We start from the raw sequence: 15,901 nt of genomic DNA, 5'->3' as shown, positions 1-15,901 counted from the left end.
CTCTGTCTCTGCCAAAAATACACAAAAATCAGCCAGACGTGGTGCCACACCTCTGTGGTCCCAGCTACACAGGAGTCTGAAGTGAGAGAATTGCTTGAGCTGAGATCATGCCAATGTACTACAGCCAAGTGACAGAGTGAGACTCAGTCTAAAAAAAAAGGACAACCATCCTTCTCAAAAATAAATGAACTGACGTTGTCACTTCAAGGAAAATAAGCATGTGTTCCCAATGATAAATTAAGTTTTCCTGAGGACTTTGAAAATCTCGCTCCTTCTAGGCTTGACAGCTTTTCAACACTTAAAGACTTTTAAAATAATATTGGTGGTTAAAAGTCATTTTTGACACAATAAAACATAAACCAATATATTCCAAATAACTAATGCATGAGAGTATAAATGCAAGTATGGGGGTAAAGATCCATTTACCATGCAAGACAGATTAGTGAGGACTGACCAAATAAATTTATTAATATGTGTAATACCACTGCAACTAATTTTAAAAAGTAGCACTTGCCAAGTTTTCACTTATTATTAAATACCCACAGCTGTCTCAAAGCTTTAAAAATGCACCTTTTACCAAGTACATATTTGCATGAGATTAGGGCATGTCATTGCTTCCCTTTTTTGACCACAGGCATGCGCTATCATGCCCAGCTATTTTTTTCTATTTTTAGTAGAGATGAGTTTCACCATGGTGGTCAGGCTGGTCTCAACCTTCTGACCTCAAATGAATCTGCCTGCCTTGGCCTCCCCAAAGTGCTGGGATTGCAGGTGCCTCCCACCACACCTGGCCATCTTATTGCTTCTTAAGGCAAATTGCAAAAAAGACCTAGAGAATCCAGCTGTCTTCTATTAAGTGTGACATTCGAGGTTTTCAATAATATAAATACATGACACACTTTTTACTCAACTTTTTGTTGTAGAAAATCTGTTTTCTCATTAAAAATTTTATGTTAACAATATTGTTCTCAAGGAGTATTTTCTGTTGTCACAACCTGGATCATGGGTTACTACTCATCATGGGTACAGGCCACCAGTTCTGCTAAACTTTCTGCAATGCACAGGACAGTCCTCGTGACAAAGCGTTATCAAGATATCAACAGTAGTAAGGCTGTGAAATCTAAACTAAAAACAGATTTTGAAAAAAATCTCAATTTTATGGTTCTATGACAGTAAATATCAATATCATCAATATAAATACATGCTCTCTGAGATTCCTAATCATTTAAGAATTAAAAGTGTTAAGGACCAAAGAAAACACAAATAATTTGCTTGGATATTTTAGCAGGCCCAATACAGCTCATGATGTCTAGAGCTGTGACCTAAAGAGCTTGATAGCTTGCAAAGTAATTAGCCAGAATAACAAGACAGTTTTTAAAAACCTCACCTTTCCTTGATAAGAAGATATATCTCCAAGGCCATACTGTGGAAGGAAAAACATTCATAACAATAGATGTTATCATTTGTTAGGTCTGAAGACATTTTTTTAAAAGGGTGTGGTGGAAACTCTCCTAGCGGCCCTGAAATTAAAACCTTCTAGTTCAGAACAGTACCATAAGGGCACTTTCTTGTTTTCATTTCTTGGGTTTTAGCAAAAATATGAGAACAAAAATGCAAGGCAATACAATACACTGTTAGAAAACGTATTTCTGTAGATGATTATAATATATAAATAATAATATATTTCCTTGTTATATGTTCTTCTACCCACAAAACCTTTCATCATATATAATTTATTTTATGTATTTATTTATTGTGACCCAGAGTCTTGCTCTGTAGCCCAGAGCAACGTTGGCTCACCACAACCTCTACCTGCCGAGTTCAAGCAATTCTCATGCTTCAGCCTCCCAAGTAGCTGAGACTACAGGTTGGTCCCACTATGTCCGGCTAATTTTTGTATTTTTAGTAGGGATGGGGTTTTGCCATGATGGTCAGGTTGATCTCAAACTCCTGGCCTCAAGTGATCTGCTTGCCTCAGCCTCCCAAAGCGCTGGGATTACAGCTTGAGCCGCCACACCCTGACTCATGCAATTTATATCTATGTGTACATACGTTTAAATTTCAGCCACACAGTAGTGGTTTCTTTTTTAAGATGTTAGGCCCTGCATTTTAGTTTAGTTTACTGTCTCCTACCCACCAATTTTAAAAATTATTTCCCAAAAAATGCATAACATAATGAAAGTGCTTTATAACAAATAAAATTATTTGAAATTGCTTTTGCATAATTACTAGAAAATATATTAGTAAACATAAGCTCACATGACATCAGTGATAGGTACAGCAATCCTAAAATAAGCAGTGCTAACAAGGTAGTGCAGCACGACACAGTGTCATATCAATGGCAGGTATCTTCAGTTAGTTTAACTGAAGTATTTATGAACAGATACAATTCTTCAGATATATGTAACTGTATTTCTATGTTACCCATTGATGCTGTGTATCAGAAAACAAGAGGTTCTCTTACATAAGTTACGTGCTTCCATTTGCCCTCAGCATCTACAATGAGGTTCAAAATAACGGAGGGAAGGCAAATCTCAATTTTAGTAACAGCACTTTTTAAGAAGCCTGTAACATGAGCACTTCAGATGGACATGTCTATACTGCTTCAAGTAGTTTTCATCTCTGAAATAATTTTAAAATCACAGAATTTGAAGTTATATGCTGGAAAGGACCAATTATCTTACAAGACATTTAATCCAACATTCATTTTACAGGTCAGGGAAACAAATCTTAAAACTGACTTGCCCAAGGTCCCAACAAATAGGAGCAGTTTCTTGCCCTAAACTCAAATTAGGCAATGGCTCTGAATTTTGCTGCACATTAAAATCACCTGAGAAGCTTTAATAACGGCCTCACTTTCAATAATTAGCATTGGATATAACTTTGGCCATCAGGGTTGTTGGCAAAAGTTTCCCAGGTGATTTCAATGTGCAGCAAAATTTGAAATGATTGAGTTGGGGTGAAAATCAGAATCTTCTGGGATGCTTTTCTTCACATAAAGATGCTATGTTTTCCTAAAAGGCTTCTCAGTGCCTGGAGATAGAGGGAGTGGAGATTGAAGGATACGTGTATTTGCAGACATCTATTTTGAAGACAAACTTTGTAAAAGTGATCCCAATGAGTTCCACCTATCCCACTGATTACAGTGCACTACTAACTTGTGATGAATATTTTTCAAAATCTTTTCCTGAAGCCAATTTGCCCTATTAATTCGCTCAATAAACCTCTATTTCACCAAGAGTGAACGCACCAAATGATCATTTCTCAAACTTGCTGATGGTAAATTAAAACTTACTTTACTTTTAAAGTAGACTTCTAAAAATTAGAAGAATGAGGAAAAAAGCATGAAATTTGTTTGAACAAAACTATCTTCAAAGCTACTTTGGAATTCTATGCTAACACATAAAAATCGTTTTAATTCAAAAGCAGCCAGGGACTTTAGCCAAAGTAGTTTGTTTGTTTGTTTTTATGCTCAAAGATTTAAGAGACAGCCAGGTGTGGCGGCTCATGACTGTAATCCCAGCACTTTTGGAGGCAGAGGTGGGCAGATCACCTGAGGTTGAGAGTTCGAGACCAGCCTGACTAACACAAAGAAACCTCAACTCTCCCAAAAAAAAAAAGAGCTGGGTGTGGTGGTGCATGACTGTAATCTTAGCTACTTGGGAGGCTGAGGCAGAATTGCTTGAACCTGAGAGGTGGAGGTTGTGGTGAGTCAAGATGGTGCCATTGCACTCCAGTCTGGGCAATAAGACAAGAGCAAAACTCCGTCTCAAAAAAAAAAAAAAGAAAAAAAAAAAAAAAAGAAAAAGGATTGAAGAAACTTGGCTGACCACAGACATTTAGTGATTATTCAATAGGTCCCAAAGCTCAGCACCTAAGACATAATTTGATTCCAATTTTTGCTGAAACACAATTTCATCTCAACTATTGGAGAGAGAAAAGTGATATTATTATGAGTGTAAACCTGCCATTTTTAATTAAAGTAAAAGTTACTGACAATTGAATTAGCTAAAAAAGCTAGTGCATTCAAGGGCCGGGCACGGTGGCTCAAGCCTGTAATCCCAGCACTTTGGGAGGCCGAGGCAGGTGGATCACAAGGTCGAGAGATCAAGGCCATCCTGGTCAACATGGTGAAACCCTGTCTCTACTAAAGATACAAAAAATTAGCTGGGCATGGTGGCACGTGCCTGTAATCCCAGCTACTCAGGAGGCTGAGGCAGGAGAATTGCTTGAACCCAGGAGGCGGAGGTTGCGGTGAGCCGAGATCGCGCCATTGCACTCCAGCCTGGGTAACAAGAGCGAAACTCCGTCTCAAAAAAAAAAAAAAAAAAAAAAAATCTAGTGCATTCAAAACAAAATTGTTTATAAGGTAGCTAGTTATATTTCCAGAATGAAAAGTAAACTTAAATATAAGGACATTAATATTCTAAATTAGCACTTTCTAAAAAAGCTAGTGCATTCAAAACAAAATTGTTTATAAGCTAGCTAGTTATATTTCCAGAATGAAAAGTAAAGTTAAATATAAGGACATTAATATTCTAAATTAGCACTTTCCAAACTGTGCTCTAAAAATCAACACTAATAACCAAGGAGATGATCATAATGGACACTGGACAGCCCCTGTGATGATGGTGTTGGTGGCTGTTCCTTTTATAAAATAAACTTCATCTCAGAGTGCTCTCCAAGTGCATCTTTGTGGACCATGAGGTGCTCATGCACAATGGGAGAAATTCAAATGCAGACACACTGTGGTGCCAGAGGAGAAAAAGCTGTTCCTTCTTCTAAGACTAATGTTCAAAGTAGTACACATTGACTTAGGCCTGCAACGTATTGAGAAACTAATTTTTCACAAAAAAACATTCAATAAAGGGAACCTATCCTTCTTACTGCATTCAACATTCTCTTAAGGTATAAAGGCATCAAATAAATAGCAACACTTTTTCTGAAATTGCTTATTTGCTAAGAGATTTTTCCTTCCACCATGATGTAGAAGATGAAAAGAGAAACTGATATTTAATATTTAGAATCTGGTATCAATATATAGTTGACTCCAATTTCTTAAACGGATTGAAGAGGACAAACAAATGGCTGAAATAATTTTAATCTGTCCCTTGGCAGTAGAGTTGTACTCACGATTTTAGTGTCATTTTAAAATGAGGGCAGCTGGCTGTGCTGTCGTCCAGGAAAATCGTCGAGCACGAGTTGCATTTCAAAGAAAAAAAATACGTATCTATCTAAAGAGGAAGGGAAGGATAAGGTAAACTTATCAAAGCGTGTTTTTTTTTTCTCAGTTAAAATGTCAAATGACAAAGCACTAAGGTATTTCTTACACTCCATGAACTGCCTGAGTGTGATATCACGTGCACTGTATAGAAAAACCAATGGAGGCTCTTAACTTCCAGAGATGATATTGAGATATGGGTTAGAAAATGCTGCTCTTAATATGCTACCTGTCATCAAACCTAACAAGGATTTTATGAATTCTCTTTATATATAATGACAGAAATTTAAAATACAATTTCATTGTTTTTTTATTGCTATAAAGCAGCTGAGAATTTCATTGATATAAAGCAGCTGAGAATTTCTATTAATTTATTACAATAAAATATAATGTATTAAATAATACTGGTATAAGAGAAATTTATTGCAATGAATACAAGACTAATGTATTTACGAACTTACTAATCCTACGTGTATTATTTCAGGCAATATTGTGACAAAACAGGTGTTTCACATTCAGAGGTTCTGTGTGCCAGGGTTGCTAGGCCACCACCAAGGGAGGAAGCCATAGGTTTCTCTAGTCCTGTTTCCTTATGTGGAGGATAAAAGGATTATCACTTAAATATTCTCTCACACCCTGAAAACAGGTAACAACTTAAAAAATTTAACTTTCACTTCATGTATAAATAAGACTGCCATGATATGATTCAAATGAAACTCTCAGAGAATACTTGCCATTCATTTCAAAAGTTGATTAATTTCATTCTGTAAATCATCTGACCTGCACCTAGGCATTTTCCTGCTATACCCTTGCTCTCTGCCTAGAAGACTGTTTTTCTCTCTCCTTGTTTCAGCAAGCTTGATTCCATCTACCTTCTTGAATCTTTTTGCCAGCAGCCACACAAAAAAACCTTTTGTTTTTGTTTTTTTGTACACTAATTAATCAAATTCACCACTGGTTACAAGATAGTAATTCTTGCCCAGTATTTCCCTTATGAGAAAGTATGCCTCTCCATAAGAGTAAGAGAGGGCTCTTACTCTTTCTACCTCCAGCTGCTGAGCACAGAATTTTGAGTAAATCAAAAATTTTGACAAGTATTTAATAAATTAATTCAGTTATAATTTGGAAAATAAGTCTTACTACATTTAATTACACCAAAAACACTCCTAACGGTTTACTGTTTATAGGTATTATTTAAGGTAGTCAACAAAAAAGAAACAAATCATCTAACTGCAGTCAGTATGAATGAAGAGTGTGAAATTTTATCATCTTTAACAAGAAATGGAAGGGGTTACATAGTAGGTTAATAACAAAAACTAGAAGATAATTATACCCAGTAATTGAGTAAGGCAAAACCAAAAGCTTACCATCAAAGGTCCATGTAGAGGTCTTTCACTTCCTTGGATAGGTCTATTCCTAAAAATTTTATTTTATTTTTGCAACTATTATAAAAGGGGCTGAGTTCTTGGTTCGATTCTCAGCATTTGCGGTTAGGGCACAAGAGTTACTGATTTGTGTATACTAATTTTGTCTCCTGAAACTTTGCTAAATTCATTTATCAGTTTCTTGGAGCTTTCTGGTGGAGTCCTTGGGGTTTTCTAAGTATAAAATCATGTCATCAGCAAACAGTGACAGTCTGACTTCCTATGTACTGATCTGGATGCCCTTGACTTCTTTCTCTTGCGTGACTGCTCTGGCTAGGTCTTCCAGTACTACGCTGAATAAAAGCAGTGAGACTGGGGCATCCTTGCCTTGTTCCAGTTCTAAAGGGGAATGCTTTCAACTTTTCCCTCTTCAGTATTATGTTGGCTGTGGGTTTGTCATAGATGGCTTTTATTACATTGAGGTATGACCTCTGTATGCCCATTTTGCTGAGGGTTTTCATGATAAAACGATGCTGCATTTTGTCAAATGCTTTTTCTGTGTCTATTGAGATGATCATGTGATTTTTGTTTCGAAATCTGTTTATGTGATGTACCATATTTATTGACCTGTGTATGTTCAACCATCCCTGGATCCCTGGTATGAAACCCATTTCATCATGGTGCATTATCTTTTTGATATGCTGTTGGGAACCACAAAACATTGCTGAATGAAATGATGGACACAAAGGAAAGACACCTCCTGCTCATGAATGGGTACTATGAATATTGTAAAAATGACCATATTGCCAAAAGCAATCTACAAATTCAATAAAATTCCCATCAAAATACCATCATCCTTCTTCACAAAACTAGAAACAAGTAATACTAAAACTGATATGGTACCAAACAAGACTCCACATAGCAAAATCAAAATTAAGCAAAAACAACAAATCTGGAAGCATCAATCACATTCCCTAATTTCAAACTATACTATAAAGCCCTAGTTACCAAAACAGCATCAAACCGGTATAAACACAGGCATATACACCAATGGAACAGAGGAAAGAACCCAGAAATAAACCTGAATATTTATAGCCAAATGATCTTCAACAAAGCCAACTAAAACATAAAGTGAAGAAAGTAAACCCTATTCAACAAATGATGCTGGGATAACTGGCAAGCCATATGCAGGAGAATAAAACTGGATCCTCAACTATCACCATACACAAAAATCAACTCAAGATGGATCAAGCACATAAATCTATGCCTGAAAACATAAAAATTCTAGAAGACAATCTTGGAAAAACCCTTCTAGACCCTGGCTTAGGCAAAGACTTCATGACCAAGAACCCAAAAGCAAATGCAACAAAAACAAACAGGTAAGACTTAACTGAAGAGCTTCTGCACAGGGAAAGGAACAATCGGCAGAGTAAACAGACAACCCACAGAGTGTGAGAAAGTCTTCACACTCTATGACAAAGGGCTATTACCCAGAATCTACAAGAAACTCAAACAAATTACAATTTACAAATTTCAATTACGAAAATACGGAACCAGCCTAAATGTCCATCAGTCAATGAGGGGCTAAAAAATTGTGATGTACATGTATATATTTTATATACATTATATATATATGAATGATGGAACGCCACTGAGTTACAATAAGGAATAAATTAACAGCATTCCCAGGAACCTCGATGGAACTGGAGACTATTATTCTAAGTAAAGTAACTCAGGCACGGAAAACTAAACATTGTATATTCTCATTCATATGTGGGAGCTAAGCTACGAGGATGCAAAGGCATAAGAATGATACAACGGCCTCTGGGGACTCAGAGGAAAGTGTGGGAAAAGGGTGAGGGATAAAAGACTACAAATCAGGTTTAGTGGATACTGATCAGGTGATGGGTACACCAAAATCTCACAAATCATCACTAAAGAACTTACTCATGTAACCAAATACCACCTGTTCTCCCCAAAATCTACAGAAATAAAACATAGATAAACTACAGCAATCTTCTCAGCAAACATAAATAAAATAAAAACTAAAGTTTACGTTTTTCTCTCTCCTTTTTGTCAGGACAAATTTTAGGCATGTTGTTAAACTAGTAATAACTTTTTTCCTTTTTCTGAGACAAGGTCTGACTTTGTCACCCAGGCTGGAGGGCAGTGGTGCAATGATGGTTAACTGTAGCATCAAACTCCTGAGCTCAAGCAATCCTCTGCCTCAGCTGCCTGAGTAGGTAAAACTAAACGCATATGCCACCATGCCTGGCTAATCTGTTATTTCACCATTTTGTAGAGATGAGGTCTTGCTATGTTGAACAGGCTAAAAATAAACATATCTTAATTAACTTAAATATTTCTAACACTGTAAGCATTCATGAAAACAGCTCCATCTATGTTGTGAAGTAATGGGATAATATGACAGTGTACAAAGTTTGAATAAAAATATCAAACAAGGCCTTAGAAGACAACTGTAACATGCTTATTATAGATACATCACTAAAAAATTGTCTGGGTTAATATCATTAATGATATTGAAATTAAACTTTGATTTACACTTTAATATAGGTCCTAAATTTGGATTAAATATAATAGATTGATCACAAATTTATTTCCTCTCCCTCTAGACATCTCATTAGTCACAAAATAAAGGTGACACACAGTACTAGGAGAGAAGGTTGAAAAGAGGTAATTTTTAATAAATGCTGAGACATAAAAAGTAGATAAAGTAGTAAATAACACAGAAGCACAACTATGATGCCTAAAGAAAGTGACTGGAGGCCAGGTGAGGAGGTTCACGCCTATAATCCTACCACTTTGGGAGGCCAAGGAGTTCAAGACCAGCCTGGCCAAGATGGTGAAACCCCATCTCTACTAAAAATACAAAACTCAGCTGGCTGTGATGGCAGGTGCCTTCAATTCCAGCTACTCAGGAGGCTGAGGCTGAGAATTGCTTGAACCCAGGAGGAAGAGGTTGCAGTGAGCTGAGATCTCACCATTGCACTCCAGCTGAGGTGACAAACCAAGACTCTGTCTCAGAAAAAAAAAAAAAAAAGAGAAAGTGACTGCAACAGAAGCGAGCAGTTTGTCTTGGAGAACTAAAGGTGGGCTGTGAACTTAGAGGCAAACAGCACTTTGAAAAGTAGTACAAAATGTAAAACAAAGCCACCAAGGTCAGCTGAAAATCTGTGGTTAGGGACTCAGGTCCACCTGTTCTCCCATCTGATAAGAAACTTAGATGTGTGTTCCCTGGATATACCAAACCTGAGAATTTCTGGCTCCCAACTACCATAGATTAAACCTGAGATATAAAGAAAACTATACACCAAAAATGGAACTCCAACTTTCTTCCCTAACTCTGCTTTTGGAAAGCAAGTAGCCAGGCAGAAACTTGGGAGAATATTCTCAAGAAACTAAACTGTCTCGAATAAAGATACCCAGATAATACACTGAGGTTTCCCAAAAGAAAAGCTAGTTGCTTCCACAACTTCACACTGAGTGTCATCAGTTAACAGAGTCCTGCTTCCAAATCAACCAAGCCAGCCAGGGACCACTACACATTGGAGAAAAGCCTCCAACAAGAGAGATTGAAACAACACACACAAAATTCATGGGACTGGTCAAAATCAGGAGCAAAACTTATTTAAAATGTTAAAACACTCTAAAAAATACATAAAATTCAATAGATATAGTAGACGATAAACTCACAGCATACCCCAGATGTAGAATAAAAAGACAAACTGAAAAAAACTGAAGGGAAAAAATTGGAAACCAAATCAGGTCTATTGGTCTAAGCAGCCTAGCACCTGAGTAACACTACTCTCAGAAAAAAGGAACAGAGAAAATAAAAAACATTCTCAAAAAGAGAGAGTCTGCAGACTTAGTAGCCTCAGTAAAATGAAAAGATCCCCCACCAAGCTGTTATTATGAAATTTCAGAATCTCAGAGACAGAAAACCTCCGAGAAAGCTTCCAAAATACATAAAACGCAGTTATAAATAACGTGTCACGCAATGGCAATAGATTCAAGAACAACACTGTGATGAGAGCACAATTGCAGAGTATCTTCAGAACCATAAAATTTAGATTCAACCTAGAAGTTTACTCTCTATCAAGGAAGAAGAATTTTAAGACTGGTCAGATCTCTAAACATCTCTGCCCAGGAAAGTGTGCTTAAGTACAACTAGAGAGGATAACAGGACAGAAGGAAACACAGAATCTTGGCGATCCCACACAAGACAGCAGTTATGTGAGAGCCCAAAAGACTTTAAAGAGATAGCACAGATAGACTAAGACATCAAGCATCTCTAGGGAAAGCCTCTCTATACTGAACTAGGATGACAAAAGGCCAAAGAAAGGCTGCCCACCACCCGCCAAAAACAAAGAGGAACAGATATGCTTTAGCAGATGGAAAATATCTTTGAAAGGCATGTGATAAATGCTGCAACACTTGGGGGGGAGGGATCAGCTGTTAGAAAACAGGCAAATGAATATCGTCAGAAAATTAGCTTCATGCTAAAAAATAATGGCTGTGAAATGTAAATTACATGTAAAATATAATTTAACAATAATTATTATTTTTCAATAAAGTGACAGACCATCCAGAGGCTACTTATTGCATTTGGCTGGATGAACCAGCATAGGCTAGGAAAAAAAAGATGATCCAGAAGAAGTGCAGAAGTGCTCAGATTTCAGAACTGTTTCAGAGAAAGGATGAAGGAATATGTAACGAAGAGACACCGTGAAAACAACATATAACTCAGCAGTGAATAATATTTGGATAGTCATAATCATGTCAATATTACTGATTGAATTAAAAAGTGTGCTACAGTTGAAAGAAACAGAGGGAGAAAAATAAGGTCATGGTTAGCAAGGAAGATATGCTTTCACCTGCTGTGACAGAGGGTCAATAGTCCATACTGACAATTAACTGAGCTCTTCTATTTTTGTTATTTCATTAAAAATTAGATTATATATTTAAAATAGATCTTTATACCACAACCAACTATTAAAATTTAACTTGAGTGTCAGCAATCCTTAAAAGGTGGGCACACTAAGCTGAAGACTTTTCAGGATAAATTTGATAGGAAAGTAGAAAAGATTCAGAAAATCCATGAAACGAGGTCCATCCTATACCACTGGGTCCCCATTATAATTTAAAGGAATCAAGAGAGACATACTTTTACATCAAAGTATCAATTTCTCGACTATTTGACTATTTACTTACATGGTTTGTATCGCTGTTTTCTCCTATTTCTTGTGCTAAGAATGAAAGAAAAAAACCCGGTCACTTCTGACACAAACAATATAAAATAAAAGTAGTTGTTAACATCTTACTGACTACTCCCATGTGCAATCAGAGAAAATTCCATTTAAAAAATTAATTTCAACAATTTATAATTTAAACTCACTGTCATGATAAATCTCATAAAGTAAAATGTAAAAACTTAGATTTTTGACATAGTTTACTTTCCGTTTTTATTACATACGAGTGAAATAATACTCATGTACAAAAGGGCACAAAAATTAGGCCAGATGAAACATTTAGCTAATAAAAAAATTTAATTGTTGCATATATGAGCCCTGATCCGTTAGTATTCTCCCATTCTGCATTCACACATAGCTTAATTACTGGAATCTAAGAGCTAACAGCTCTAAGAACTACTTCCTGGCCAGGCACCCATCTCTAGATGCACCAGAATCCCTGTAAGCCTCTCCAACCACAATCAGTGGTCATCTACTAATACGTTGCTACAAACAAAACAAAGAAAAACAGGGTCTTCACACAACTGAAAAGTAACCTATCTTAAATTTAATCTTTTGTTTGTTTGTTTGTTCTTTTTTGTTTTTTGATACGGAGGAGTCTCGCTCTGTCACCCAGGCTGGAGTGCAATGGTGTGACCTTGGCTTACTGCAACCTCTGCCTTCAGGGTTCAAACAATTCTCCTGCCTCAGCCTCTGAGTAACTGGGATTAGAGGTGCACCCCACCATGCCCGGCTAGTTTTTGTTTTAATAGAGACGGGGTTTCAACATTTTGGTCAGGCTGGTCTCGAACTCCTGACCTCATGATGAACCCACCTCCACCTCCCAAAGTGCTGGGACTACAGGCATGAGCCACTGCACCCGGCCAAGAGGGACTTGGGCCATGCTTTGTTTCCTATACTGCCTCCACCTTTAATGCTGGAAGGGCCTTGTAGGCAAACATTCCTATCACTGAAGTGTGACGGACATGGAATCGCTCTTCTTTTTTTGGCTTTCATGCTCTCCAGGTGTGAGAAGCCCATGTCTCTGGAAGGAACTGGGAAATACACCTCTGATATGGTTTGGATATGTCTCCCTCTCCAAATCTCATGATTAAAATGGAACCCTTATGAGAACAGGGCCTAGTGAGAAGTGTTTGGGTAATAGCGGAGCATTCCTTATGAATGGTTTGGTGCCATTCCCATGGTAAGAAGCAAATTCTCATTCTGGTAATAAACTAATATGAGTTTTTCTTTTTGTTTGTTTATTTGCAGAAAAGTGATTTATTGAGAGAGAGAGAGAGAGAGAGAGAGAGAGAGAGAGAGAGAGAGAGAGAGAAACAGAGAAGAGAGAAAGCTTCCCCGAGAGAGTGTGTGGAAGCGGGACCCCAGAGGGGAAATCCAGGAGGGGAAAGAGACCTCCCACTGTGTCAGATAATAGGAGTTTTTCTAAATACTTTTTACAATACATCTGATCAAACAAGATTTTTCACTCTTTTTCTTGGCGGAAAAAACAATGTTGTCTCACTATCTGTTTGGGATTTCCTTGCTTCACAAGGGTTGGACTCTAATGCCATATCTATACAGAGAGAAAAGAAAAAATATGTAATCACTTATAACAATTTATCAACTCATTTATTTGACAAGGAAGCCATTTCACTACCTATACTTCTATCCTTATCCATTGGGAAGAGGGACAAAGAATTAAACATAAAGATAAATCTAAGACTCCTCCATTACATAACAAATTGTGCTGATACAAAGATGGGAAAATGTATAAACAAAAAGTTGACATGTTTTCACTAGCATGATAACAACTAAAGGAAAGTATATCACATGTTAAAATAACACAAGTGAATATGTGAAAAATTTAAAAATTTAAACCAATATGAGCTTTGCTAAACACTTTCTATTATACACCTCATCAAACAAGAGTTTTCACTCTTTTTCTTGGTGGAAAAAAACAATGTTGTCTCACCATCTGCTTGAGATTTCTTTGCTCCTGGATGATCAGAAGGGTCAGACTCCAAAGCCCTATCTATACAGAGAGAAAAGAAAAAAGATGTCATCATTATAACAATTTATCAGCTCATTTATTCTACAAGGAGGCCATTTTAATACCTCTACTTTATTTTTATCCATTGAAATGAATGTGTAGAGGAGGCCAGACAAGGTGGTGCATGAAATTACTCCCAGCTACTCAGGAGGATGAGATAAGAAAATCCCTCGAATCCAAGTCAGGAATTTAGGCCAGCATGAGTAACATATTGAGATTCTTTTTTATTTAAAAAAAAGAAAGAGGTAAATGTTCCCTTTGAGTTGTGTAAAATCAACTTTGCATAAAATAAATCAAGATGGCAATACATTTCAAAAGACAGGCCTATTTTATAGACAAAATATAAGATGTATTCTGGAGTTTAAAAATTTTTTTAAAAGTAAATTCAGTATATTTGTCACTTCCATGTCATTCTGAAGACACAGAACCTTAGTTCCGTTGAGCAGCTGTCTTCCATAGTCATGTGAGATCTCTGTCTTCATTTCTTCATTAGGAATACATAAGGAGAACACACACAAGGCTTCTTTGTATTGGAAGGGGCCAAAAGAGACATACATGAACTGTACGGTAATCCTAAAGAATCGCAATAAAGAGCCTCTTTTGTTCTCTAATCCAACACCACCCATCTATGAACCGTTGTGTAAAATCACTCACAGGCTTTCCTTACACCAGCAACCAGAGTATAAGTTTACACAAGTATTTACACATTCTGTGTATAAAGGTATAATCAATTCACATAATATATGTTTATTCAAAATTCTTAAACGTCTTGAAGAGTGAGTATTGTACTCCAAGTTACAAAGTCACATTCATCATGAGTCTTAATTATTCTACCTCTGGAAAAAACTAAGAGCCCAATCAATGTTTTGTTTTGTTTTGTTTTGTTTACTTTAAGTTCTGAGATACACGTGCAGAACGTGCAGCTTTGCTACATAAGTATACATGTGCCCTGGTGGTTTGCTGCACCTATAAATGCATCATCGAGGTTTTAAACCCCACATGCATTAGGTATTTGTCCTAATGTTCTCCGTCCCCTTACACCCCACCCCACAATGAACCCCCCAGTGTGTGATGTTCCCCTCCCTGTGTCCATTTGTTCTAGTTATTCAACTACCACGTATGAGACAGAATATGTGGGGTTTGGTTTTTGTTCCTGTGTTAGTTTGCTGAGAATGATGGCTTCCAGCTTCTTACGCTTTACTTTCTTATCTTTACACAAGATGCTATTGTCAGGTGGGAGAAGGACAAAGGGAGAGCCATGGCAGCAAACACTCTCCACAGTTTTAACATTCAATCTTTATGTTACATGTTAAAAGTCTACATTGACATTCCATGTCTTTTCAAAGTTTTGACCACGAACCATCCCTACCTCTCTTTTAGAACACGGAGGTACATAAAGTCTGTTAAGTCACCAGAATAAATCTAGAGACACATTTTGTGTTAAAGTAAGAATTTTAAAGTCATCAGAGCCTCATAGGTAAACTCCTTTGGGGAAAAACAAACACCCATTTTTCTGCAGCCCTGGCCATGACATTTCATACCTTTCACAATTACTTTAAGCACCCTCCCATTTTCTTTCCTTTTGTGTTCAAATTACAGTAAAAAAAAAAAAAAATAAGCACCTATCAAGGTGACTTAAAGCAACCCATTAAGAATATCCTCTCATCTCTCCCACGGCAACCTTCATTCTGATTTCAAAGAACTCCCCAAATATTTCAGTATGAATTGTCCTGAGATTTAGCTACTTTAATGAAAGAAATAATTAGGCACTTACCTGGTTCCTTCACTTAGGTACCATCTGGATAGGTACAAAAAAAGAATGAGATGGGTACTGGAAAGTTGGGGTATTTGAGTTTTTATTGGAAAAAGGAAGAGAATATTCCAAAAAAGCCTCAACAAAATCCCACAGAATAATAAACAGAGCTACAGACAAGAAGAGCCATAAATAAATGGTCCCAGGTCAGCCTGAGAGAATGAGATGAGGGAGCAAGAACTGGGTGTTTGGGAAGGGAGG

General features: G+C 37.0%; 1 protein-coding gene across 3 annotated transcripts in view; it reads right to left on the bottom strand.

Annotated features, from left to right (window-relative positions):
- Positions 1-15,901, bottom strand: part of LOC104650013 (cyclin-Y-like protein 2) — a 45,375-nt gene that overhangs the window by 28,080 nt on the left and 1,394 nt on the right. For all 3 annotated transcript variants that reach the window (XR_012512867.1, XM_074382481.1, XM_074382482.1), the window contains exons 2-5: positions 13,810-13,869; positions 11,818-11,852; positions 5,134-5,234; positions 1,388-1,423 (exon numbers count right to left, since the gene is read on the bottom strand). Coding sequence is in view for 2 of the 3 variants with exons in the window: in XM_074382481.1 (XP_074238582.1) it covers positions 1,388-1,423; positions 5,134-5,234; positions 11,818-11,852; positions 13,810-13,869 (232 nt within the window). In the remaining variant the exon portion in view is untranslated. The remainder of the gene's footprint in view (positions 1-1,387; positions 1,424-5,133; positions 5,235-11,817; positions 11,853-13,809; positions 13,870-15,901) is intronic.

The sequence above is a fragment of the Saimiri boliviensis genome, chromosome 12 (genome assembly GCF_048565385.1).
Source record: "Saimiri boliviensis isolate mSaiBol1 chromosome 12, mSaiBol1.pri, whole genome shotgun sequence".
NCBI classification, from domain to species: domain Eukaryota; kingdom Metazoa; phylum Chordata; class Mammalia; order Primates; family Cebidae; genus Saimiri; species Saimiri boliviensis.
Note: the sequence above shows the minus strand (reverse complement) of the source record. Positions and strands in the feature narration are given on the sequence as shown.